Source organism: Scomber scombrus, chromosome 3, assembly GCF_963691925.1.
Source record: "Scomber scombrus chromosome 3, fScoSco1.1, whole genome shotgun sequence".
NCBI lineage: Eukaryota > Metazoa > Chordata > Actinopteri > Scombriformes > Scombridae > Scomber > Scomber scombrus.
The window spans coordinates 4,372,425-4,400,089 of NC_084972.1; the positions used below are offsets into that span (position 1 = coordinate 4,372,425).

Sequence of the window (27,665 nt, forward strand, 5' to 3'; positions counted from 1 at the left end):
GACTGTGGGTTGCCAGTTGAATAGGCTGGCTGTACAATGTCACATATGCGTACATGGAAAATGGAGCTTTGTAGAAAAATGACAGTAACCACAGTGTTGGACGGCTTCATGCGAGTGTTGTTCTCTTTTTGTCTACTTTGCTTATTTGTTATACGTAGCTATCTACTACTGTTGTCATCTGCAATAAACTCAATTTTAGGAAGCTGCTGCAGAAATTGAAATTGTATACAGTTTTTTTTCTTTGCTGGTTTTCTGCTTGTCTGTCCTCTGCACATGCCCAGTAGGAAGAGAATGACCTGTTTGGGTGTTTTAGTGCTAACGGAGATATTTGAAGAAACAAGCTGAAACTCCAATAACAGCTTAATTGTCATTGTGTGCTCATCCTGATTAAATTGAATTATCCTTATTTTGCTCTTGTCTCTTGTTGCATCATTTTAATTGCACATTTTTCTTTTTATTAGTGAAGCACTTTGTGTGTTCCGTTTGATATTTCAGTCACTGTCATTACTGATGATGACTGAAATATCTCTGCTGCTGATGGTTTGCAGGTGGTTGTACAACGAATGAAAAATGCCACAGCTGTGTGATGGTTGTGTGTAAGGATGATTGTTCTGGTGAAGTTAGGCTTTGTTTTTGCTCTTCTTTTCATCAACAGGCCTAAAGGCTGGTGATGCAGCCCTGAGCATCTACACATATGGTAATAATGATAATAATATGGGCTTAAAATACATTTTTAATCCAACTTTTTGCTGGAGACATTTTCAAAGATAAGAGTCTGTCCTTTCAAATCCTTCTGGAAGAGTTCATGGCTCCTGACTCCATCTTGTTTTTCAGGAGCAGTGGATAAAACAGTTGATTGGGCAGATATTAAATTCTAACGGCCACTCGAGGTCAGACAAATTAATCTGAGGTCGTAAAACCTTCTGAACTCAGCCATTAGGACCATAAAACATCTTCTCCAGCAGCAGCACCCCTGTTGTTACAATGAGGGGAAAGAAACGCTCAACTGAGATTTTGTTAAAAATAAATAAAAAAAGGCCATCCCAGCGTCTTAAACCATGAAGACAGATAGCATCTCGCAGCAGTCAAATTGAATCTCAAGCTGCGAGCTGTCGAGAATAAAACACCCGCACACGTGTGTGTTTTCCAATTCTCTCCACTCGGACTGGATTTCTGCTTTATCGCCGCCTGTGTGGTAAGAGTGTGAGGTGAACACTTCTTCAGCCACTTCAAGCCTTTCATCTCTGGGACATGATGGTGGGATCCGATGTTGCCAGCTTGCTGCTGTCACTGTTACTGTAGCAACCTTTTCATACGCTGGCCCTTTTGTGATGAAACTTGATGAATCCTCACACAAAAGCTGAAGATCCAATGAGGAAAAAACACTCTCTGGATCAGCTGGAAAACTACATGTGTGTCCAGTGAAGATGGAAGCCACAGGAAGGCAAAAAGACACCCTGAGTGTCTTCATATAGCGTCAGACAAAAAGGACGACTTCTCTACTCAAAAGGATTCCCACAAGAGAAGGATCACAGAATCTTTTCGGTGATTTATACACATGATCTTTCCCTTCACTTTTTCATCGAATAAGTTGGCACAATGCATCAAAATCAGCTGGCAGGTGATGGTATTGTATCTGTCGGTGGACAAACGTGAGCCTCTAGACTCAGTCACCCCTCAGAAACCTTCACCAGTCAGCTATTGAGCTAGAAAATCGATTTAAGGTCGTCAAACGTCACCAACCCCCCATCACTGCTCCCTTCATGTGTTCTGAGCACTGCAAACCACTAGAGGGCAATCACTGTGTGAAAGAACCAACCAAGCGAGTACAGCATGTGAGTGTGAGGAGATAATAGCGGCTTCATATGTGGTCTAACTCTCCATTTGCCTTTTTTTTCTATTGGAGAATACATCTCAGCGTGCAAAGAGAAGCAGAGGATCTTTGATTTTAAGCAGCAAGTGTTTTTTGAGAAGAGCCAAACACACACAGGCCTCGAAAATTAAAGTGGAAAAGTATCATCTTGACGATTGGCAGTTTTATTTATATTAAAATGATCAATTCGATGCCACCAAAGCTTCGTTGAGATCAAAACAAAGCAACCCAATGTCTGATTTCTGCTCAGCGGTGCTGCTGTGGAGTAGAATCAGCAGTTTTATTCATCGCATCTCAAAGGATTCGTCTGCTTGTGTAGGAAAAAAAACCAAGATAAACTGTCATTATCTCCAAAGACAATGCTGCAGATAGCTGGTGACGCACGCACCGGGCAGAGATGTAAGGTATATTTAATCTTAGAGACGTCTAGATTACAGCGAGAGGAGGGGGGAAATGTCATGGAGAATCACACACTTTCTCAGCAGCGCACTGACGGAGTAGTGTTTCATTTTTGAGCATCTGCAGGAATTGTTTTTCCACAGTGAGGACGGAGGCTGCAGCTGCTATATTACACCTGTGAGGGGAGGGGGGGAGGGGGGGGGGTGAGGGATGTGGGGCGTCCTGCAGAGGGGTTTAAGATGCTCACTGTGCATGTGTATCTAGTTGGAGTGTCTGGTTGCATGTAATCCCACCGCTGTCTCACTCATCTTCTGTCACCTCTCTGCTGTGCACTTTCAGAATAAAAGCAGAAATGCTCATAAAATGATATACACAGAGTTTTATCTTTACAGTAGTCAAACCAGACACCCTCACTCTATCCTAACACATAATCTGAAACATACTCTACTAACATTTAACTAATAAACTTAGTTAGGTAAAATGCTTTTATTTTTGTAGTTTCATTATTGTTTTTTATTAATAAACTAATTCTTTACTTAAAGTGATTTAACACCAGCTGAATTTTAACAATCAATCATGTTTCCGTTGTTTGTCCAGTTAATCTCTTTAACCCTCACATACTGTTCATATTCTACACCCTCGCAGTATGTTGTGGGTCAGTTTTGACCTGGTCTAAGAATCCACTCATAAAAAATGTCTATACCAAATTTTGAACCACAGATGTGTTTAGAATACATCAATAGTGGATCTGACTGATCAATAAATGTGTGAATAAACCTTGATTCATGTTTCAGAGAGCAGAGAGAGTGTATTTTTTAGCTTTTACACCAAAAACAGCTACTATCACACAACATCATGTCCTATTTTACCTAAGACATGAAAATATAACATAGCAATAATGATGTAAATGTATTTTATGTAAAGTGAAAATGAGCAGAACTTTATGGAACTGTGAGGTTTATTGTATAACCATTAGAGCCATCAGTCTTCACTGCTACATCATCAAAAGAAATCCTCATAACGACTATCTTATTAAAACTATGAACTATTCATTTCACTAAAACACATGTCAATAGATACAGAGATAATCTGACCCAGAACAGCCTCAATGGACAAAAATGTGTAGCAGTATAACAACATATTTTCATCCTTGTGCATTTTGGGCCACTTTAGGAAAAGTAATTAAATTTCAATGTAAAAAAAACATTTGGGGTGATTTTACAGCTGTCCAAATCAAATTTGACCAGACTCGCATGTAAGGGTTAATCCATAAAATATAATATAGTGAAATATTGTTTCTCTTTTATGAATTATTTTACAAATGTTTGTTTTACATGAAAAAATGGGTAGCTGAGCAGATGTTATAACATGACTGCTCTTTAACAGTGAGCAGCCCACTTTGGTTAGCAGTGTGCTGCAGCATCCACATCAAGCAATTTACCAAGAAAAGGTCAGGTGTGAGAGGTGGCAGCACCGAGGGGACGGAACTCACAGATGCTGCATGTGATCAGTTAGAAACTCTGACTGTGGTTCAGTTGTTTAAAAAAATAAAATCATTTCATATATTCCTGTTTTCTTCTAATGAGTTCCCCTCGCTCTGATACCCCTACTCCCTCTGGAAGAGATTAAAAAAAGGGAATATTCTAATGCTGATGCCGGCTTAATGTGCAGGTTTAGAGCTCACCTTTAATAATGACTAATGCAGCATTAAACAGTGGTGCAGCTGTGCACACTTAGAGGGGGGTTCTTAGGGGTTTTTGGGCAAAGTACGTGAATGATTTCAAAGACTAAACTTCCAAATATGCACTGATTTAGAACACTTGCATCCTTGAAGCTGATCAGGGCTCCACCGGTTGGGGCCCAGTGGTTCATTACAGTCTTCTAGCCCTTTAATGTGTCCATGCACTTTCAATACCACAGGGTGATTTTAATAAACATAAATAACCTTTTTTTTTTTTTTTAATGGATTCGAAACCAATTTTTACATATATTTCCAATTCTTTTCTATATTTGAAATGATGATGAGCAGAATTATGCGGTTTGTTTATTCTAATTTGACATAGCAGAGATTTTGCTGGAGCTGTTGTTGACATGGTGGTAGAGGATAGTGTGAAAGTGCCACCCACCTCCTGCATGAGTAAACACCGACACGGCACACAAATAAACGGCTGTGTGTGTGTGTGTGTGGAGCTGAGCGCACCTGGAGGATTTGGCGCAACAGAAAGTCAACCTACCTGTTGAGTTAGATGCACATGCAGGGAGTAAAAACTCTCTGTGAAATCTGCTGGAAACCTGGAACGAGGAGGCTGAACGCGCACACGGAGAGCGCTAAACCTCCAGCCCTGAAAGAGTTAAACGGTTTTCCCATGTACGGAGGAGCGGCTGGCTGGAGGTTAGTTAGGCTGTGTGTGTGTGTTGTGTGTTGTGTGTGTGTGTGTGTGTGAGTGTGTGAGTGAGTGTGTGTGTGTGTGTATAGCAGCAGCAGCGGCAGCAGCAGCAGCAGCGCACCACAACCGGCCAACTTCCCATTGACGCTGCCCGCCTTTACACGACCAAAGCATGTCGGAGCCAGGGAGGACCTCTGGATGTAATGTCGCTCGGTGTCACTACTACTGAGCTTGTTGTGTGAGACGAGAGAGAAGGCTGCTTCTTTTCTTTTCTTTCTTTCTTTTTTTTTTTTTTTTTAATTCTCGCTTGTGTGTGGATATCGCCTTCATGGACGGGCAACGGGGCTTTTACGAGATGGACCCGACAGAGAACCCCAGCAAGGCGGCGGAGTATCTAAAGGAGCTGAATAAGATCATCGAGACCCAGCAGGGGCTGCTTGAGAAGCAGAGGGTCCGAATAGAAGAGCTGGAGCTCCAGGTGACGGATCTTTGCAAGGAAAACGCCTGTCTGAAAGATCAGCACCAGCGGCACCTGGCCACCTGCAGACTCCAGCAGGGCACCCTCTCCAGCCTGGGGGCCATCAAGGAGAATGTCATGCAGGAAAAGTAAGTTGAGCGGTCAAAAAAATTCCTGCGCAATGTTTTTTTGTGTGGATGGAACAAGGGGCTGCTGTCAAAGTTCATATCCCTCATTCGTGTCACCAAATCGCGCCACGGCTGGAGAGACCTGCACGGTTGGCGGTTGTTGTTTATTTGATGGCACAAAGAAACACAATTGCAACCAAATCAAACGTCTACTTTTCACTCTTCGCTGCCACTCTGTCACGGATCAGCGTTATAATGACCCGTGTCATTATAACGTTGTCAGGGATTATTCCAGGCTCCACACACACACACAGACACACGCGGCGTCCACGCGTATTGCGTAATATGGCTCACCGCGCAAGTGTGTGTTACACTCTGAAAGCACAACCAAACAATCATGATCCAAGTCTTAGTTTTTTTATTACAGGAGAAGAAATCTGGAGCTGGAAAAAACAAGTTTACGCAGCTTTGTTCCGACTTCAGGATGCACGTATCTTATTCATTGATAACATGAACTAGAGATAATGATGCCACATGAATATCACTTTATGTTGTCTGACACAATTCCCCCCCCCCCTCCCCCTCCCATCACAGTGGAGGGCTTTCAAATTGAAACGACGCAGTTGTTTTGGAGAGCTTCTATCAGCAAATGTTCCAGCAAGGCTGCCAAAAACACTGAAGCTTAATAGTTTAATGAGACGTTGGTACGTGTTCTGAGCCTTTTTTTAAGTAGGAAAAGTGGATTTATTTGCAGCATTTAAAGCAGTTGGATTTCTCATTGTGATTGTGATTATTTATTGGAGCAGCTTTGCACATTCTTGGCTCTTCATCTGCAACTAACTACACATTCATTTCCTTGCTGCTGATTTCTACTAAAGCATGAACTTGCTTTAATGAATTAAATCAGTCAGTTTTATTGATTTATTACTTTAGATTGACATGCATACGTTTGAGATAACCGTATCAAGGTATGTTGAAATGTAATCCCACCTTCAACCCTCTCCAGTATTTGTAATTGACACGACTTCAGATTCCCCCAGACGCTAAAAGAAACCTCATTTGTTCAGTCAGGATTCAGTGGATGTGCATTATTCACAGAAAAAAAAACCTGCTGCGTGTTCAGCAACAGTGAAAAGCAGCTGGGAGCCCGGTGTCAAAGCTGTGGCTCCATCCTGCAGGTCCGCAGGGTTGACACCGCTTCAGCCCCGGATGGTCTGAACCTGATTCTGCATGTTTCTGTTCCTCAACACTTATGTTTTAATGTATCAGCGTGGAAGTGAAGGTGGGGCGACAGATGGAGGGGAGGGGCGCATGCAGGCCATGGCCGTGTTACAGGCTGTGAAGTTACTTTTTACAGTTAGCGGGGCCGTTTCTAGTGTTTTCTCCGGATTTTAGCGCACAGATTGATTCATAATAACAGCTGCAGAGAGTAAAAGCCCCAACTTGCATGTTTAATTAGAAGAGATGGGCACAAACAATCATAATCCTGACTTTCATATATTGTCCTTCTTTTATTTTGAATATTATGTCTTTTACTTTGAAAATTACATCTGAATCTTACAATAATGTTGTTTAGGCGTCACTGAAATATCAGTGCTGGTTGTGTCTCACACATTAAATACCTGCAGTATCTGAAACGGTAAGCGCGTCTTTAAATTAAGAAAGTGACGTGCGCATTTACGCACGCAGCGCAGCAGCAGTAACCTCATTAACAGGGAGCAGTCACGGTCTGAAGGTAATTAATGTTCTGTGTTTGGCTACACACCCCATAGATCAGCTGTTCCACTCAGATTCCATGTTTATATGTTGGGATTGTTTGTAATGAAGCAGCTCTTCTCTGGATGAATCCTGAGCTCCATCAAAGCTGTCTGGATATTTTTGTTATAAGCTAAAAGTCCAAGATAAGCATCGTTACGCACAGAATGGAATTTCAATGTTTTAATTGGAGCCCGTCCTCCCCAAGAAAAACCGACATGGTAGGTCGTAAATTCAGTTGCCAAAAACGACCTATAATTACGTTTGAGTGACAGACATGTGGATGCATAGTGATTATGACCCAGGGAAGTGATGCAGGTCACATGATGTCGATAACTTCCTTTTAAGACAGATGTGGATTGGGTGGATGGCTAGAGAATTACAGTATTGTAGTTACATGGTGAATTATAATAGGTTACATCCAATAAAGTGTTGTTTTAAAAAAAAATATTTGCTGAATCTGATGGAGAAGAAAAGGAAAATGAATTCAAGCTGACATCTAATTTTGTCTGACCACCTATCTAAAACCTAAATATATTCAACTATTATGATATAAACACTTTCTCAATTGAGTTTTCAAGAAAATGTACCAAGTAACCAGGCCTGATGGTTTGGCTAATACACTGAATGAAATATCTTAATGCTTAATCAGATCAATATATTATCGTGTCAATCCAGATTTACCATAAAGCAATCCTGGTAATTGATTTGCAAATGCCTGCAGTGTTCTAATACAAATGAAATGAATGGTCTCTCCATCGTCCCTGTCTCTATGAACTTGCAGCATCTCTGCTAGTTAATGATTAGCTGCACAGTCTTAACAGTTTGATGATCCCAGCACAAGTTCAGACCCTGCTGATACAACCGTCTCCACAAAATGTATTTTTGCTGCAGAAAGCTGCATCCACAGCAATAATCTGCCTTTGTTTATTTGTGCCGAGTGCAATACAGTCAGACCTTTTTAACCTGTGACATCATTATCATATTTGCTCGCTCATCGTTTGTACGGAGGCTATAAATAGTTATCGGAGCGGAGCAGAGCACGGGAGAGCTCGTCTCTCAGGATTTTGCATCCTGCTGTGGCCTTTTTAACACCTGCGCGGCAAAGCACAAAGGTTGGTCTTTCAGTTACCATGACGTGCTTCATGTCTGTGGTTAAAAAAAATCCAAATTTATGCAAAAATATTTTTAGTTTAGAACACTTCCTCTGTAAACACACTCACAGCTGAGAGGGAGTCCTGTCCCTTGTGTTCTGTCAACAGTTGGGCCACGTCAGCTGTTCTTTTTGTGCTGACCACAGTCAGCATAGAGTCCTGGCCTTGACTGGAGAGCCAAACCGGGAGCTGCGTTTCTCCCAAGTCCTTTAAAACACATACTCATACACACACACAGTCATGTTTCCATCACTTCAGAGGACCTCACACTCATCTCCTGGAGACTTATCCTAATCTTAACCACACAACCTTAACCATAACCACAACATGCCATGACCCTAGACTTACCTTCACTTTAAACCAAGTGTTCACCACCCAAAAATTAATGATTTACACCAAGGGGACTTGCTGTTTGTCCCCATAAGTGACAAACAGATTAATGTCCCCACAACGTTAGGAATACATGATCTACACACACACACACACACACACTTACACACGTGCAAACAGCATTATGTCAGTCTGTCACCATGCAGCAGGGCAGGTCACCCTGTTACTACAGGTAGTCAGTGAGGGTTGAGTTGATTTCGGGGTGTGGGGGGTGTGTGTGTGTGTGTGTGTGTGTGTGGGGGGGGGGGGGGTGTTTTGATAGAGTGGGAGCATGTTGTTCCCACCACAGCTGGCTTTATGAGCTAATCCACTGTGTTTATTCTGCGCTTTATTTGGCTGTTAGTCCACAACTCACTCAGCCTTTATCAAGGTCAGACTGTGTGTGTGTTGGTAGATACTGTATATTGCCTAGCACAATGGAAAATAAATTATTCCTTTGCAAACATTTGCATGAATAGCAAAAAACTTGACTACATTAAAAAACTAAACCAAAAATAAAAACCTGCTGGTGGGTCCCTGTTGACCCCCTGCAGGGACTAGCAGGCTTTCTGTCACTTTTAGGTTGTGGTGATTTGAAATAGCCACAATCTTGCTTTTATGCAATAATGTTAATATATACAACTAAATTAACGTCCTTTCACTGTGGATCTGAGGTTCTTGGAACCCCTGGGAGTCTACAGACAGCTTAGTAAGTGAGGCAGCAGATTAGTAGTCATGAAGGAGAACATGTGATTTAAAAGTTGTTGTTTTACACTGACTGACTGACTGACTGACTGACTGACTGACATAAATCAGATTTCAGGATCATTGCATTTTATTACAACTTGGGTCTAATGTATGTAGTTTTGGTCATTGATTTCTATCAGGTTTGATAACATTGTACTCATCGATTAAACTTCTGAAATCTGGAAACCATACAGCAAGCCCTCAAGTATACAGTCAATTATATTAACTGATCTGGACGATCTATCAAAATTAATCCAAATTCAATTAGTTTTTTGTGTGATGTGTGAATTTTTTAAATCTTGAAAACTTTATTTATTTTACAACATGGATAAAAAGATTACTTCTAATGGAAAACTAGCATAAATTAAAGATTGCTACATTAGCTATAACCCTCATTTTACGAAACAGCAGTGAACAGTCTACTAGATGGACAGACAACTCCAGACATTGATCTGTGCTCTCAGTTTGTGTTTATTGATTAGGCATGATCTCTGGTTATGACAGCTGAACTGAGTCGACTGAACAATATGTAGATTCTGCTTTGCACACCTGATAGGCAGCTCATGCTAGCTAGTAGCTTTGTATAGATATCAGGCAGAATGTAATTAAAAGAGAATTCTACATTCCTACAACACTGGCGCACTCACGATAGACAGCTTGAAAAAAGGATTAAAAAAAAAAAATCTAAGCCAACTGCCTACAATACCCACAATGCAACTGAATTCAGTTCACTCACCTGTACAGATTCAGGCTTGTTATGCTAGTAGTAGCTAATGGAGCTTGTAGCCGCTAGCCTCCAGCAGAGATGAGGAACAGCTACAGAGATCTGCTAAGAATTACAATCTCAATCAATCAATTAATCTTTATACATGTAGCGCCAAATTACAATAAAAGTCATAGAGCAGATCTAGACCGTACCGTAAATTTAAATTAGAGACCCAACATACCCCCATGAGCAGCACTTGGCAACAGCGTAAAGGAAATACTCCCATTTAACGGGAAGAAACCTCAGGCAGAACTGGGCTCTAGGTGGGTGACTATCTGCTTTGACCAGTTTCTAACTCCACACCCCCAGATTTGTTTCATTTTCAAACTCGTAGTCTTCATCCCCAACTGATGCTGACTCAAGTGACATCACTCGAGGCAAATGATCAGATTTCACACAGCTGTCACTCTGGCTTTTATGAGGTGTTTCAAAAGACATTTTTCTCCTGCCACTCTGTTCATTAGTTGAGTATTGAGAGGCTCTCTGAAGCAGAGACAGTAGCCATTGTGCAGCATGATTACTTTGGAGCAATAAAGCTATATTGAATAAGCTGAACTTTGCACTACTTCTGGCAGCTCTCCATCACATTACATTCACACATAGAGATGGAGAATGAAAAAAACAAACCCTGTATGTCCTTCACCCATGCCAAGAGCTGCTCTTCTGAAGATCTTTGTTTCAGGCCTGGACACAAAGCTTCATCTGCTCAGTGTGCTTACGTGAGTATGCGCAGTGCTGCAGGAAATAATAGCTCACTGGTCAGCAGCTCTGAATGTGAATCAAATCAGAAGTAAAAAAAAAAAACAAAAAAAAAACGAACACTGCCAGAGGACATATGAAAATTGGTCGGGAATGTAACAAAGTTTTGACTGCAGCGAAATATGCACTGTTTGTGATGTATTTAAAGCCCGAGCAGAAATACATTTCACACGGAGAACAGTGTAGATTTTTGAACCCCGAGGGTGGTCTTGACAGGCTGCCATATGAATACTGAAGATGAGAAGAATAAATAAACTTTCGAAAGAGCGAAATACATTCTAAAGTGAAATATTCAAGGATGGCGTTGAAGGTGAAAGGAATCTGCTACGTTATCCAACTCTCTTAGCGTACATTTTCAATATGTTACTTACTGTACACTGCACGCTGATATATGTGAATGAACTTGTGAGGGTGAGAATATAAACTGCACTTCAGAGGATGCATAATGTGGTGATTTATCACAATCTGGACAGGCGTTAGAAGGCAGATGCTAATGAGAAATTGATGTATTGCCAAATCTGAAAAAAAAAAAAAAAATTCTTATGAGATGAACACAAGCAACAACTCTGTGGCTGCATTAAATTAATGTTTCCACCTCTTGATTTAAAGACTGTTTGATCAGATCTACCAAACTTTTTCTATGTATATTTCTTTAAATCTGCCCCCTGGCGTGATATCATGATACGAGATTGAAAAGTAAATGAGTCTCCAAATGAACAGGCATACACTCATAATTAGTTGTCTGTTTTTAAACGCCAATCTGATAAGATTTCCAATTTAAAAAATACACCATTTTCTCCTAATGACAATAACCAAGCTGCTTTGTCTCCTGGTTCTGTATTCAGTATTTAAAGTTTTAATATTCTCTCTCACAGTGTGGCTGCAAGTGTAGTAACAGATCAGTGGAAGACTTGTCAGTGTGTTCATAATGCATGATATAAAATATGTATTTGATAGTATACAGTATAGCTGAGAGGTTGCACAGACATTGTACAAGCAGGGAACAATGTGACTTTTCTTTTTGTAAGTGTAGAAGTAGAAAACGGAAGTAGGAAAAGTTTAAATGGAACGGTATTGAGGTAGTGAATGATTTACTCTCTAAGAATCTTAATTAATATTTAAATACGTTTGATCTGTTTCCTTGAGGTATTATTATATGGGATCCATTTGAAAGCAGGCCCATGTTTTCCATGCTGAGTCGTGCTTATCAATAATCCTGTGGCAGCTTGAGCGCACACAGTATTGTTTACTGGAGCAGAAAACGACAAATTAAAAATAGTTATTTTTTCTTGAAGTCTCACTGAGAAACTGTTGATCTGCGAGGAACGTTTTAAGGTACCCCGAGATTTCATTGTGAACAAACGGTTTTGTTTAAATTCAACATTTCTCACCAAAATGCTTTACATGTATCTTTAAAGTTTGATATACTTTATGCAGTCAAACTATCTTCGAATGTCATTTTTCAAGTCCTAACCCTAACCTCAACCCCAACCCTAACCCCAGTTTAAAGCACTTATTAATTCATGGCTCTTAATAGATTCTGGACGGTCGAGTGCAAAACCACTCCTAAGAATGATTAGTTCTGTATACTCTGGAGACCTAAAGGTAGCAGATGGAAAGACAATCGAGGTCCAGTATACCATTGATGGTAAACTGGACCAAGAACAATACACTGTTTTACAATGTAATGGGAATACAAAGGGTTTGAATAATCAATAGGCTTTGTGCCTGTGCACCAATACATATTAAAATCAATTTCCTAAACCTAACCCTAACCCTTACGCTTTTTCTGCTGATCTCTGCCTTCAATCCTTGTCTAGTCTCATGGCTAATCACTTGACCTGAAGTCTGTTGAAGTAATGGTGTTTCACTTGTGAAGGTCTTGGACTCATCAGAGATTGTGGTTGTTAAAGGGAGTTTAAAGCAAATGGTGCACAGTTACATTGGCAGACAATAACAGATTCTTAAGGCAAAGGCAGATCATGACGTTTGAGGGTTTAAGAAAATGTGAAAGTATATACTCTATGCCTATATTCAGTTTTAACAGAAACATAACATACACAAATATTTCTGATGAGGATTTCTTCATACATGTAGTTATTGAAAGGTCCTGACCAAGGGACAACTCAGTTATCTTCTACTCTTCTGAGAAGCCATCACATTAGCTGGCTTTGTGGCTAACTAAAGAAGTAATTTAGCATAGATAAATAGGAAAGCATTATAGCTGCTCTCAGTGTTGTACTGACAAGAGAGAAAATGATAGAGCTGCTGTTCATTTACTCACAAGAATGGTCTTACTGACACTGATAATTGTAGGTTAATATAAACTTTGTCAATGAGCTACACACCGCTCCGTGACTGACTGTAATGGCTAGTTTACTGTAGAAACCACTGTTGTCAAGCTTTTCAGGCTTGGTTCATTATCATTGAATTCACGTATTTCACACACAAATTAGCAATTTGTCGTTGCGACTTGTATCATACCCACAAACCCAGACTCTGTTCTGCTCTGTTGTGGTGCGGCTCAGCTGTGATGCTTTCAGTGAACTCTTGGGGATTTGTGTGGTTTTGGTTCTGGTTTCAATTTACTCGTGTTTCCACTGCAGGAACTTTCTCCAGGGACTGAGAGCTTTTTGAGGATCTCACTTCTTCGTCTTGTGTTTCCATCAGAGTAACCAGGGTCTAAATGATGTTTTCCCCCCAGAAAAGTCCCTGCTGGAAGGGGTTTACTTTCCAAAAGGACAGGAACTTTGGAGGCAGGGTTTGCAGGAATGAGTGCAATTGATTTGATTAAACACATTCTTATTCATATAGGTCATTTTAGAACAACATGAGCTGATGGAGTTTGTGTGTAACAAATTTGAACCGCTAACCATGCTAGCAACAAACAGAAATGATGTATAGCCACATTTCAAGTCCTTTTCAAGATGGACCATGGACACAACACATGGGAGTGTTTTCTAATCTGGCACCCATATCAGCAGTAATCAGCACAACATGATCATTTGACAGTGCTTTCAACAACCGTAAAAAAAATAGTGATGTTTCGTGATGTGACAACTCTATGGTTGTTAAGGTCTGGTTAGGTTTAGGCACAAATACCACTCGGTTAGGTTTACAGAAAGATGATGATTAGGGTTAAAGTGTCACTTTCTATATGTTGAATGTCTTCCACATTTTGGGACATGTTGGTAAGAGTTATGAGCATTTGGAATATATTCAGCAGTAAGCGTAGTGGACAGTGGAGAGGGTTTTTTATTTTGTTGTTTCATGAAGTTGCATCATTATTGGGCTTCTTGTTTAACTGTATAAATCAAAGCTATCTACAGCTGCAAACTTTTTTAGAACCACCATACAGGCCTACTATTTGTTCTTTTATGGAGTGTTTCTTTAACTTATAGGGCACTCCAGTCATTTAGTATTTCACTCGTGTCAAGATAGGGGGACTCACAAAAGACACATTCAAAACAGAACGGCCGAAGTGAAAGCAGCAAAGGATCCTACGCTTCCTGTAATTTAACCAATAGTATATTTTTGTTAGATGTGATACACATGTAAAGACTTAATTTGCCCAGACTTCTCTAGATCCTAGGGATACTTCATGCAGAAGTTTTAACATGACTAGTAAACCAACCGTTATGTAAAATCAATAGAATTCCCCTTTATTATTTATTTCTTTATTTGTTTTGACACAAATAGGAAGTCCTTGGGATGCATATTCAGTCTGCAGTTGTTTGATGTTGTCAGTTAGATGGTTTATTATGTGATTTTAATGATATTACATTCATTTCTGATAGTGGTTTGCTTGTCCATCCATTGCCTGCCTATAGTGTACATTGTGTAGAACTGTGTTGTGTTGTTATTCACCTTGACAGATGAATGTTTGTTCCCCTTGGTGCTGCTCATTTGAGAGCAGATGATAGCATATTTCTCTAGGATTTCATCAGGTGTATAAATAAAGCCAAATCATCTGCAGGGGATATTTTATAGACGACATCATACGCAGATATGGATAAATGAGAAATTGCCCCAATTGGGTGATGAATGCATGTCGAAGTGAACTCTGATATTTTGTCTTCTTCTCCTCAAGGGGAGGAATTAGAGCTTTTTTTTTATTTTCCAGTGTTTTGAACATCGACTAAATGGAGTGAGTGCAGCTGACCGTGGACTGAGTCAAAACAAACTACAGTATGCGAATTCACAATAATGAAGGAACATGTCGGCCAGTGCAACAGTGTGGCTCATTGAACACCGAAGTCCTCTCAGCTCACTGCACTCCTCATGTAATCATCCAGAGTGAAGACTGTTAACATTGAGTAACCTCATCTCAGCTGCCTGTATATAATTTTCTCTCATTCTCTTGATATCTACCCAAAGGTCATGTCCACAGGTGACGGTTGAGGCTAAGATTGACTGCTAAATCGAGAGCTGTGTTTGGTCTCTGGGCCCTCTCTTCACTGCTACATTCCATGCGGTCACATAATCACATAGCGGTGACCTCGGGTGCACCACTGTTAAAACCTGCCTGTGTGGTTGTTCACCCAGTTGCCTGTGTAGTGGAGATATGTTTTTTTTTTCTTTTTTTCTTCCATCCAAAAAAATCCAACATGTGAAAATGTTGCAATTCAAGACTGGTGTCTGGGATATTTTATGTGACATCGTCGGTTTACTGAATATAGAGCCGTTTAGGCAGTTGGAATAGGCCAAAAGTCTGTCTGACTAAAGTAGTGCTGAAACCGCAAGTAATTGTAATGTGTTAATTTAGTAACAGAAAATTAATCATTTAGTTAATTTGTCATTTATTTAATGGTTCCATGTGAGGATGTGACACTTTCCTGTTGTATGTACTTGTAAATGAAAGAGATTCAGGTCATACCACAGGATTTATCAGATTCATTTACAAACAATTAAAAAAATGCTAGTGATAATGAAGTGACAATAATCCTTAGTTGCAACCTACTTAAGACTGTGAAAAACAGATATAAATACAAAACTTCACAGCTGTTTTTTTTTTCTTTAGGGAGGAAAACAGAAAAGATCAGAAACATGGAAATATGTTGAAAATGGAAAAAACCTTCCAGTGATGCAAGTTTCAATAAAAACTTGCACCCCTCTGTGTTTACATAATGTCTGTGGCAATACAGTTGTAAGATAAGTATAGAAAACAACAACAACAACACAAATATACAAAATATAAAACTGGATAAACGGCACATTTCTGAAGAAGTAATTTCATTATAATAGTGAAGTCATTAATGTGACATTCTGATGAGCTGTTTTTATAACTTTGATATATGCATGCATGCGTTTTGATATTTATATTCTGTTATTTCTATGAAGTGTGTGTGCGCGCGTGGGTATGAATAGTAAGTTGGCTGATTTGAGTGGTGTTATGTTTTACTCTGTTTTATTGTTTCCTTTACCTGCCCAGGGACTGCAGATGGAAATTAGCTTGTAGCTAAATCTGGTACAAAGCATCTTTTCTCTTTTTTGAGGTTAATGTATTTTGTACGTGGTTCCTGCTATAAATACATTTAAATATAATCAAACCATCAAAGTGTTCACTCCTGATGTGAACACTATCCAAGCTGTCCAAACACTGAATCCACCTCCTGAACTCAAGTGCCTAACATTAGTTGGTTCAGTTTGAAATTTTGCTGTAAACTTAGAGCACAGACACTTACTGTTCACAGTAGTCATGTATTATATGCTTTACGAAATTGGGAGAAAATTGTAGATTTTCTTTTCTTTTCTTTAGTTTATGCACAGTGTTTTATTGTGTATATATAGTCTGGACTGTGAGGAAGGGGCAGTGTGTAACTGTGAAGATTGTTGGTCATCCTGTGCTCATATTAACTCTATAAGGGGAACAAATATTTTGAATCATGCCATAATTACGCAGATTATCGCAATTCTGAAGTCTCATGTTTACATCATATCAAAAACGTATCTCACTGTAACATTGATTGCACTGTGTAAAGGGATATATTGGATTGTGTATCAGCATTTAAAGTACCTTCCTACCATTTGTATCTTTGGCTCAAGGCAATTTTGACTGTAACCTCTGAGATACCTTCAGGCAGAGTTGGTCACAGCTCTGTGATACAGCAGAACGGCTCTGCAAGCTGCTGACAAATCCCAAATGGTGTAGTGGGTCAGTAAACAAAACCCCTCTGGGTTTCTTACTTCTGGTCGGTCAGAAGATGCAGACAGATCCGCAGGGTGAATTGGGGCTGAGGAAAATGTGTTGCAAGGTGTCATCAGTCATAGACGGTCTTCAGGCTAACAACATTTAGCTTTTTTTATAGCAAATAAATGCATTTGGTTCATTTTCCAATATCAGAGTCCACGTTCATCAAATAAAATACTGAGCATGTAATCAAGTGTCTGCTCCTTGACTGTCCACAACAGCCGCCGAAGAATCAACTCACACAATAGCGCAGTGAAACATCTGTCCTATCTGCTACTCTCTGCTGTAAACACACACGGCCGTTAGTGAGCAGCAGCTGCTATTATGTCTCCCCTCGTGGTTGTTTTTTGCAGAAACTCTCATGCCTTCTGCCTGCTTTTGAAGTGTAGGCATGATGTCACACACATGTTCTCTCTATCTCTCTAGACTGCACACTCGCTACTGAGCTATTTCTCGATGAGTTACTCTATTTGTACAACACATTTTAGTTCAGAAAACATCTTAAAATACATTTTTCTTTTTTTCTTTTTTTTTAAATCCCCAAAGCTTTGGCCCGGCAGGGGGTCAGCTCAGGCCCAGCAGGCTCCTGGGGTTACAATACACTGGCAGAAACCCTGAAAATAGTTACAGCACCGACAATTTTCAAGGTCTTTTCACTCCTGTGGCTGAAATGTCTTAGAACTGCAGCCTCCTGACTGTCATTGACCAGCTGAAAATGTTAGTGGATTGTGGGGGTTGGAGGGTTAATTGTTGAGTCAGTGGTATTGATCAGCAAGCCTATCAAGTCCCCACAGATATATTGTAGTCATTCTGTGATGTGGGTGCAGTAGAATCTGTGCTTATTGGTACAGTAAGCCAAATTAATTCAGTTTTTTGAATTTGTATTTTTTGGACACCATATGTCAGTAGTAAAACTAGGCCGGGATATTTCCTTTTATATTTATAAACTGAAGTGTTTCTTATGGGTGCCTAAGCTGAGTTGAGTACTGTAAATAGAACAAATCCAGTTCTCAAATAGTAGAAGCCTCAACCAAAGAAAGTTTGACATTTGTGAAGTGGGTACATGATGGGTAAAGGCTGTTTTGTTGAATAGAATTTGAATCGTCTGTCAGCTATAATACCCTGATAATACATAATGTAACTGTCCTCTTGTTCCAAATTTAATCCGAGTTCCAAATCAGATTTTTATCCTTCTCTTGCAAAGTGCACACACCTGCCATTTTGTATGCGATTATGCATGACTGCAGGCTTACCTGACAGTGTCTCCTCAGCAGGTACTGAACTTGTCATGTTTTCCCGACGTGTTTCTTATGTTCCGTTTTTCTGTTAAGTTTCCCATTTTCACCTTTGTGAAAAACAAGAAGCTACTTTTGATGTAGTTAATATACAGCTACATTAGCAAGATACATATCAAGCAATAAGATGATTACAGGGTGGAAATGTCCCCAATGTCACACTCAGTTAAAACGAGATTGTAAGCAGGTCACGGTAGCAGCTTATACCACAGGCTGCTTTCAATTTTGAAAAAAAGAAAGAAAGAAAAATATACAATAGATTGCCTGAAGAGATTTTCAAAGGTCACTGAATAATTGGCCTTTTTTTCTTTTTGGCACAAACTCAATCATTGCCTAACTTTTGCTACCTTAACTTCACCATGTTAATGCGAGTTTGTGAAACTTTTGAAAGAAGTAACACATTCCTATTTTAGCAAATGGAAAGTTGAATTCATATAAATAAAACACAATATTTCTCAAGTCAAGTCACTAAGTGATCAGTGGCGTGGCATTACTTTCCCAGTAGGTGGCGATACAGCCCTAGGTAGCTCTGTGTATTTTAGCTGTGAGCATGCTCCGTACAAAGCTAGTGGCTAGATGCTGGGCTAGCGGTTTCTAAAAGTATCTTTTGGTGGCCACTTAGCAACTGCTTTCACTTTAAAATGATCACCACAGCACCACAGCATTCCATGTACCCGCCTTCAAGGGGTAAATATTTTCTTATAAGGAAAATCATCCAATCTGGCAAATTGCTTTGGCGTAAAATGTTCTGCCCCAGATTCAGTTATCATTGGCATGCAGTGTCAACCAATCAGGGGCCGCCAGGAAAAGCAGAACATATTACACTAATTCCACGTACAACAAACAGAGATTGTGGGCAGCGCTTTTCTATTAATCATCACACATTTCTGTAATAGTGAAAGGTTTATGTGAGAGTAACAACTGAAATGTTTTCACACACACAACACAACAATAACCAATATAGTTTTTCATTAAAATATGCATTTATTGTATTGAAGCAGCTTCAGGAACTAATGAGTTAAACTCACTGGTTGTAGCATTGAAGAGAGATGATTTAGAACAACATTATTGGAAGTTGGTCTAAAGCTACATTAAAGTGGTTGTGTGAGGATCTGAAGGTGTTTATTCAAATGAGATAACCTCAAATCCTCATTATCAGGATATACAATGCTTTTTCCTGTGCCATCAACCGGCTGCTACTGTCCTATATCCAATTTATATGTCTTTGTGTGACTGTGTACCCTTTATGTGTGTGTCACACCCAGTCTCCCTGGATGTGGGGCATCACACCCATTATGAGTCATCGTTAGGCCTCATGATGCAGCATGTGGTAGTTAGGCTAATAGGAGAAGCTTGTCTGCAAACTAATTAGGTAGAAAACTGACCTGCTCTTGCCCTACACGAAGGTAATAGCCATCCATACCACTGAAACATTCAGGTAGCCAGCTGAACATTTCAAACACTCTCCCAAAGTCCAAGGACTCTCTTATTGATTAAAGATCCCCAGATTGTCTTTTTTTCTTTCTCAAGACTGTCCAAGCTGCCTCTTTACAAAGACTCGCACCTTTAAACTGATTCAAAATAGATCAGTCGGTATCTATTTTTTAAACAAAGTCAAGCCATGTGGGAAGCATTTATAGCCTTTTCCAAAAATTCTTCAGTTGAATGCTAAATAGCGACTGTCGGAAGAATGCTTGTTTTCATCCTTTAAAGAGTTATAATTGGCTTCTTCTAAAGCAGTCAGCCTCTAAGACTTTATTATAGCAAACATCTGCAGCTTAAACTACACCTATTTGCTTGCTTCCTGGGGCCTGTCTTCGCCAGCTGCACCCTTACCTCCCCGAGTATCAGGAGCCCAGATTTATCTTCCAACTTCTTTGTAAGTGAAGAGTTCTTGAATATGTTTTCGGGATAATGAATACCATGTATTGGCGACAAGCTCCTCAGTTCTCTCCGACAGAAGAATCCTATTGGTTTTTTCACCGGCTGCCAGATCACTGTGACTCATCTCCTCTTTGCTGTTCGACCGCCTCATTCCCAATTAAATCCCAGTGATGAAAAGCTGCGGATAATACCTGTACCTATAATGGGTGCACTTTACTTTCTAATGATTCATAGGAACATGAAATGAATGTATATCCCAAGGAGGAGCTTTGTGTCCTGTCTGCAAGTTCTTCAACAGCAGGTTTGAGCCATATTGAGTTAAACATGGGAAAGATGCTATACAATCCATTTTTTATCATCCACGTTTTATCATTGAACTTACTTTTGTCTATCAACAGAGAGAGCTGGGTAATGAACAGTACCAGTCAAAGGTTTGGACACAACATTTTGTGGGGTTCCGAAGGTATTCGAATGCCAGACAAGCAGGTCTGACAATATACGCCAGCCTTATGTTTCACATTTTGGACATGTGATAACAAGTGGTTATATGGTGGGTAGATTGTAATCCCTGTCTTGCTTAAAGGATGGTCTTTGTCATCAAATGTGGTCAGCCTTTCTTGAGTTTTCTATCTTACTGACTCCTTGGAGATGACTTTGACGCATTTCCAGTTAATGAGGCCTTAGTCTGGTGTTCACAGATGGTTGATGTCTATTTCCAGAGTTCATTCAGCCTTTTGTCCGGGGTTCTTGTTGTTTTCACTGATGTTGTGCAAGGTTCCTCCTCAAGCAGGTCTTTAGGACATGCCAGATGAGGTCTTAAGTTGTTGAATGATTTGTGCTAAGTGCTGATTCCTTCTGACTTGAAGACTCTTACTAGATGTTCTGACAGACTGGTCCCAGTGGAAGACTTCTGGTTTTGTGCATTGATTTAGCAATGTCAGTCCTGGTCTTCAGTCAGGATTGGATTCCCATCATCCACTCCTTATAATTATTAGCCTTCAACCGCCTCTCTTTATCTCCCTCCTCCTTATTGACAAGATATAGAGGAAAGCTTTGAAAAGTTAGTAAGAAGGCCTTTCACCTTTGATTAGTTTGTTAGACACACTGTTCCCAACTTTCCCTGCTCAAAAACTGCAATGACTCATTTGTTTTTAAGTCCAGTTTATGCAGAATCATTACAAGAAGTGTTTTCAACCATTACAGATCACTAGGGGAGCATTTGTTTTCTACAGCCAGGTAAGGGATACACCATTTGAACCAACTCAACCTGAAAAAAACCGAACCACAGAAAACTCAAGGATACAACAAAGGGACCCAATGACAATGACTCAGTCTGCACCAATGATTAGTGATTTTTAAATGTTATATAATAATAATAATGATAGATACCAGAGCACAAAGATTTTATGTAATAATCACCTACAGTTGGGACAGAATGATTTTTTTGTTTCGTCTCAGGCTGCAAACTCAGCTGGTTAATTTAATCTTGCAGGGATGAACTGCACCAGTGACTGTCTCTTTTAAGCAAAGGGTCAAAGAACCACTCGATCAAAGCTTGTCCCTGGAGGCTGTCCAGTGATGGGTCTAAGCCCAGAACTAGTGGAAATCAGTTCAAACTTATCCTCCTTACGTCCTGGACATTTCCCATACTGCTGTTTGTCCCATTATGTAATTATCCTTTGATTAATGAGTATAATTTATTTTTTATGTAACAGGTTTGAGTGATGAAGCTCTCTGTGGGCGATTTGGGCCACTGTGCTATCGAGCGAGATCTGATGGCCTGGGACAGCAGTATTATGAGCCCCATATTTCATGATCATCATCCATTTTTTTCAAAACTGAGAACAGAATCAGTCCTGTGGTGACGAGATCAAGACCTAATTTCTATCAATTATTTGAAGATGAATCGGGTCAGTTCTCCGGCCCCTTGTTGCTGCCTCCATCTCTTGAGAGGAGAATACAGTTACCTCAGGCTCACTTGCTAGTTAACATTAGAGATTGAAATGTTAGCAAGCAGCTTACAGAGTATTACACTGATGCACTGATTATATAACAGTACATTTTATTATAGAAATGGCCATTCTGCTAATGCTACAGCACACAAAAAACAGCACACTGAAGGCCATTTTATGTAGTTTTGGAAATATTAAGATAAAATGCTAGTGGACAAAAGCTTTTTTTTTTAGAAGACTGAACTGGAAAGTGAAGACTGTTTGCATTGGCAAAAAATGTCAGTGATACAGTCACATATACTTTCTGCAGTCAAGGATCAAGCACAGAACTGTCCTGCTACCTTTTTAAATTAAAGTAATACCCAATAGTGCACTGACATCGCATTATAAAGTTGCTCCGGTGAAAACAGTTGCCTATTCACATTCAGCAGACAGCAACATTAGCATTCATTTGGAGGAGTATTTCTGGCCGCCCAGCATATTTAAATCAGATATTCACTCTCCTTTTTAGCTCTTATCTCCACCAGCTCCTGAGACAAATATGTCTTTTTAGCTGCTCAAATGCTACACAATGTTCACCAGCAAAATGCTACATGTAACTTTGTCTGTTTGCTGTTTGGCCGAGGACAGATTGTGTACTCTGAGAAACCATGGAAGTTGTAGAAACCAAAACTGACCTAAAAGAAACATTCTGTAGAGCTAAGAGGAACTGCAAAGTCAGGCGAAAACCTTTTATGGGTTCATCTATAATGACATTTAGCATTTGACCCATTGTTAAAATGAAGGTATGTGCTTACCAGTAAATGCCATCAATCCATTGTCTGCTGCTTGTGTCTGGTTGTGGGTCACAGTGGCAGCTGGCTAAGCAAGGTAGCCTCGTCATCGCTCTCTCTTGAATGTCCTTCAGCTCTTCCAGGTGGGGGTCACAAAGCAGTTAGCCAGTTAGTTAGTTAGACAGTATATTCTCCTTAATGACTCAACTTTACATAATTTGACCATTCAAATTCATTTGTGTAGGTGCAACTCCTTAATAAAGAACATTTTGACGTTACAAGGCTCAGAACTTCCTTGTAAATGAATGGTGAACTTTCAAAAACAGCCAGATATTGAATTAATTCCCTTATTCACTCTGAATGATGCAATGATGGGATTTATATGTAGTTCTTCATGGTTGTAAATGATTTCTTCAAAATGTGACAGGTAGGTTTATGCAACAATATTAATCAAACTGCGTAGACATCAGTATTTTAATCTGATTTTATAACTCTGCTAAATCACCGGTTGTGTCACCATGCAGAGCCCACACACATCTCTGGCATTACTGCAACAGCACAGACTGCAGAGGGATATCCGCGTGCTCGACACTGCAGAGGAAATGAAAGAACACTAAAGCACTTCCTATGATCTCTTATCGTGTTTCTGACGTCAGGATGAAGAGGTATTATTCAATCCTCGGCCCTATTTTCTGACGTTCGGTCACAGATGTGCAGCTCAGTCATTGTGGTAGCTGTGATCTCTGTGGCATTAATCCCACAGGTTCCCACGACACACCACAGGCAGGCTGCTTCGGTCAGTCTGAACTGCAGTGAACTTATAAGTCCGGGCCGCTACTCTAGATTTAGGCACTGGCTGTCCGAGGGAAGGGATTATGGCAGCACCTACGGCCACAGTTACATAATACTGTATCTTTGTTTTTTATAATGCCAAGGCCACCACAGAATAACAGTTTGCTTTTCATTACTGTTGCAATTTTATACTTTTGTTTTGACTGAATGAGCTTTTAATTAAATAGCGCACCAGCGTTTAGTCAGGATCAATCCAGTCATGAATCAAAACAGGGTGCAAAAAGACAAGCCTTAAAATATACCAACCAGTGTTTTTACTTTCAGTGGATTACATTACCATATGTGTCGTAAAAGGTGTCTCGTATAACGACTAATCCAGGGGAAAAAAACCCCACCTGACTCTGTAGTGCTATGTCCGTTTTAGTGTCTTTCAGCTCATTGTTTTGGTTTTAAGACCTGCAACTGTTCTGTTTTGGTTCAGTCTCACTTCTTTCATAGTTTGCAACAGCAATGTAGCAAAAAACTGTTCTAATAATCCCACCATACACTATCTGACCGGCATCCAACAGCAGAATGTCTGTCGTCTAGCTGGTGAACACTAGAACAGAGAGTAATTATTGGACTTAGATTTCTAAGGTAGATTGAAACAGGACTCCAAATGAATGCTGCTCCTTTTTGTCCTCCAGTTGTATAATTTGGCAACTTTTTTTGAACATGTTGGCCAAATTGTTGAAGTAGAGTGGGTCGTCCACTAATCAGAAGACCGGCAGTTTGATTCCCGGCTCCTCTAGTCCACATGTTGATCGGTCCTTGGGCAAGATACTTAACCCCAAATTGCTCCCGATGGCTGTGGAAACGGTGTATGAATGTGTGTGTGAAAGTTAGTTTCCTCCTGATGAGCAGGTTGGCACCTCAATGGATGGATGTGATGGGTGCACACTTGTGTAAAAGTGCTTTGAGTGGTCAGAAGACTAGAAAAAATTGCTATATAAGTACAGGCCATCTACCATAATGACTTTAAATGGTTATATTATGTCAGTTGTGTATAGAGGTTGCTCTTAAAAAAAAGAAGCTGAAATTAAAGTTAAATCATAATTCACACCAGCCAGCTGTGTAGTGAAACTCAGATGTCAATGCAGCTCAGTATGATGGCTGTCTTTGGTTGACGGATGCGTGAAAGGAAATCATCGATAACTTCGGTAGAGTAAAATCTTCAACCAACTGTTCAAATATTGAAACATTATGGACAGCCTGGCAGTGTTGTGTGCACATAAAGATAAGCTCAATAACATGTCTTCTGTCTTGAGATTGGTTTGGACCTGTATGTGTTTTAAAGCTGCTGTAGGGAATAAGATTAGATCGTTCCATCACAACCAACCTCCTATACCTGCGTCACTCTGGCTAACAGTGTAGGAACTGCTGACAGACAGCTCAGACACGTAATGCTGCTCATCCTCGGCTACCCTGAAATTTACTTTTGTCACTCCTAAATAAATGTTTATCTATTGAATACTGCAGCTTGAAAAAAAGCAACCGTACAAACCTTGTTGAGTTTCGGCACTCTCTCATTACACTTTCACCCTGCTTCATTTTCTAATTACAATGGCGAGCACATCGATATTTTTTATTTCTGTGACACTGACCTTTTCTTAATTTTTATCTAATCCTGCGTGAACAAAGTATGGTTGCAATACTCCAATCTGCCAGGGCAGCCATGAGCTGAATAAAAGTGCTGCTCAGGTAATGATCTCAGGGCTTCGCTCTGAGGATCCTGTGCCTTTCCTCTGCTTCACCGCAGGCACTGTGTGTATTTGTGTGTGTATAAGTCAGCAATAGAGTGGGAGAGAGTGTGTGTGTGTGGCACCTATACACTGAACCAGCTGCCCCCTGCCTGTGATTGATAATGTGCCTCATTATTTGTGCCATTTCATCTGAGGCTTCCAGGGAAAGCTTCAAGCTGGGACTGTCTGTCTGCTTGGAATACCTGCTAATGACGGTGCAAAACCCTCCCCGCCATCACCACCTCCCCCCAGCGCTGAGCAGCCACACAGCCGTCAGACTGCCAGTGAGCACAACCTTGGCTTGGGAGGTGGCATATAAACACACACATGGGCATCACTCCCAGTACAAAAGCAAGCACACATTCACTGGAACCCGTTCAAAAGCGCTACAGTTTTCTCTGAACTATCCCCATCAGAGAAATGTAAGCGTTCATTTCCATTATCAAGTTTCACTCCACAGCAAGGCTTAAAATCTCTACCAATCAATGTTTTAGTTTAACGATTCCTCAAATTGCAGACTACAGCAGTTTGACATCACTCCCTACGCGAAATGTATGCTCTATACAGTGCCCTTAAAAATTCCCACGATGGAACAACTTTTTGCTAATGATTCTTAAAAGTCAAATGTCACATTTTCATAAAAATACAATCGCAGCCCATGAATAATGCAAAATGGTCATTTACTGCTCACTATAGAGTGAAATACTGAGTGTTTATTATGTAGGGTATAGTGAATGAGTTACTTTTGCATACTGTGCATAAGCTAAAGGTCTATTTTCTTTTGTCTTTGGCCCTTAACTACAGTGACTGTTGAAATCTTCACTGACAAAGGACTGCTGCTTTCTCTACACGACCAGTAAAGGCAGTTCTACCCTCTCAGCTCCTTGTTTAGTTCTTTACAACCTGTAAATCCACTCTTGTCAACCTCATTTCTCTCCACTGCCGAGAGCTGTTTTTAGCAAGAAAGCTCTGAACTGCATACTACCTGCCCAGCACTATATGGTAAATGGAAAACCTTAGCTTCTCGCTAGTCAATATACTTTGTAGTGGAGCATTTTTGGAAGATGAGTCAGATTAAGAAGTTAAAGAGTAAATACAAGCCCCCTCCCTGCATACTATAATATAATAGAGATGGGGGATGCAGAATGTTTTGGCAATGCATCACTTAGCTGTTTTGTTACTGTCATTATATTAAAATATGCACAGTTATCCCTGTATATAAATGCTATTGTGTCTCCTCAGTCCCCTTCCCCTCTCTGTTATAGCTTAATGGCTACACATGGTAACTATTCATGCTTAACTGCCATGCTCATTATATAACAGGCACCAGGAGTTTATCACCCTTGTTGTTTGCTCAGCCTGTTTTTGGGCTGGCCTTCATTTATTCATGTTGACCACTCCCCCAGCTATTATTGGAGCACCAACTTTACATTTTCGACAGTATTTTATTTGAGGAAATTGGGTAGTGTGTGACGTAGTAGGACAGTAAACATCGACTGGCCGCCGCCCAGTGTAGCATGGCCAGCGATGTAGAGCTGGTAGTCATCAGTTAAACAGACTGCTGGAGCTTTGACAGTAGGGTTGGTCCGATGGACGATGCCATCGGCCATCACGATGTTTTGCTCAGCTTTTTATTGAAGTTTACGTTAACGTTTTCAGCCCTGAATATTTTTGTGAGACTCTGAATACAGCACAGTTATCTGCAGGCCCGTGTGTTGTATTTAAGGAATAAATCTCTCATTCGTGTACAACTTCGTCTCTGCTGATAACGCTGATAAGTGACGAGAGAGAGAGAGAGAGAGAGAGAGAGAGAGAGAGAGAGAGAGAGAGAGAGAGAGAGAGAGAGAGAGAGAGAGAGAGAGAGAGAGAGAGAGAGAGAGAGAGAGAGAGAGAGAGAGAGAGAGAGAGAGAGAGAGAGAGAGAGAGAGAGAGAGAGAGAGAGAGAGAGAGAGAGAGAGAGAGAGAGAAACTGAAGCTACAGTTAGGCAGGACTTTTCTCTGTTTACTGCTGCTCAGTGCGGCGGCTGATATACGAAAAAGACGTCACGGTCCTGCCTGTTACGTGACAGTTGCAAACTAAATTTTAGCAGTAAAAGCAACTTTTACACTCTATTTGTACTGCTGGAGAAATGACCTGTTTTAACTTTTATACGCTAACATAAATCTATGTCACAATGTGTACAGCACGTGTGTAGTTCTAACTT

At 40.3% G+C, this 27,665-nt stretch overlaps 1 protein-coding gene across 1 annotated transcript in view; it reads left to right on the top strand.

Moving 5' to 3' along the window:
* Positions 1-4,891: 4,891 nt before the first annotated feature.
* The window catches only part of LOC133978200 (uncharacterized), an 88,333-nt gene continuing 65,559 nt past the window's right edge, over positions 4,892-27,665 (top strand). Inside the window, exon 1 of the mRNA XM_062416580.1 lies at positions 4,892-5,265. Within this exon, the coding sequence (XP_062272564.1) occupies positions 4,988-5,265 (278 nt within the window). The 5' untranslated portion in view covers positions 4,892-4,987. The remainder of the gene's footprint in view (positions 5,266-27,665) is intronic.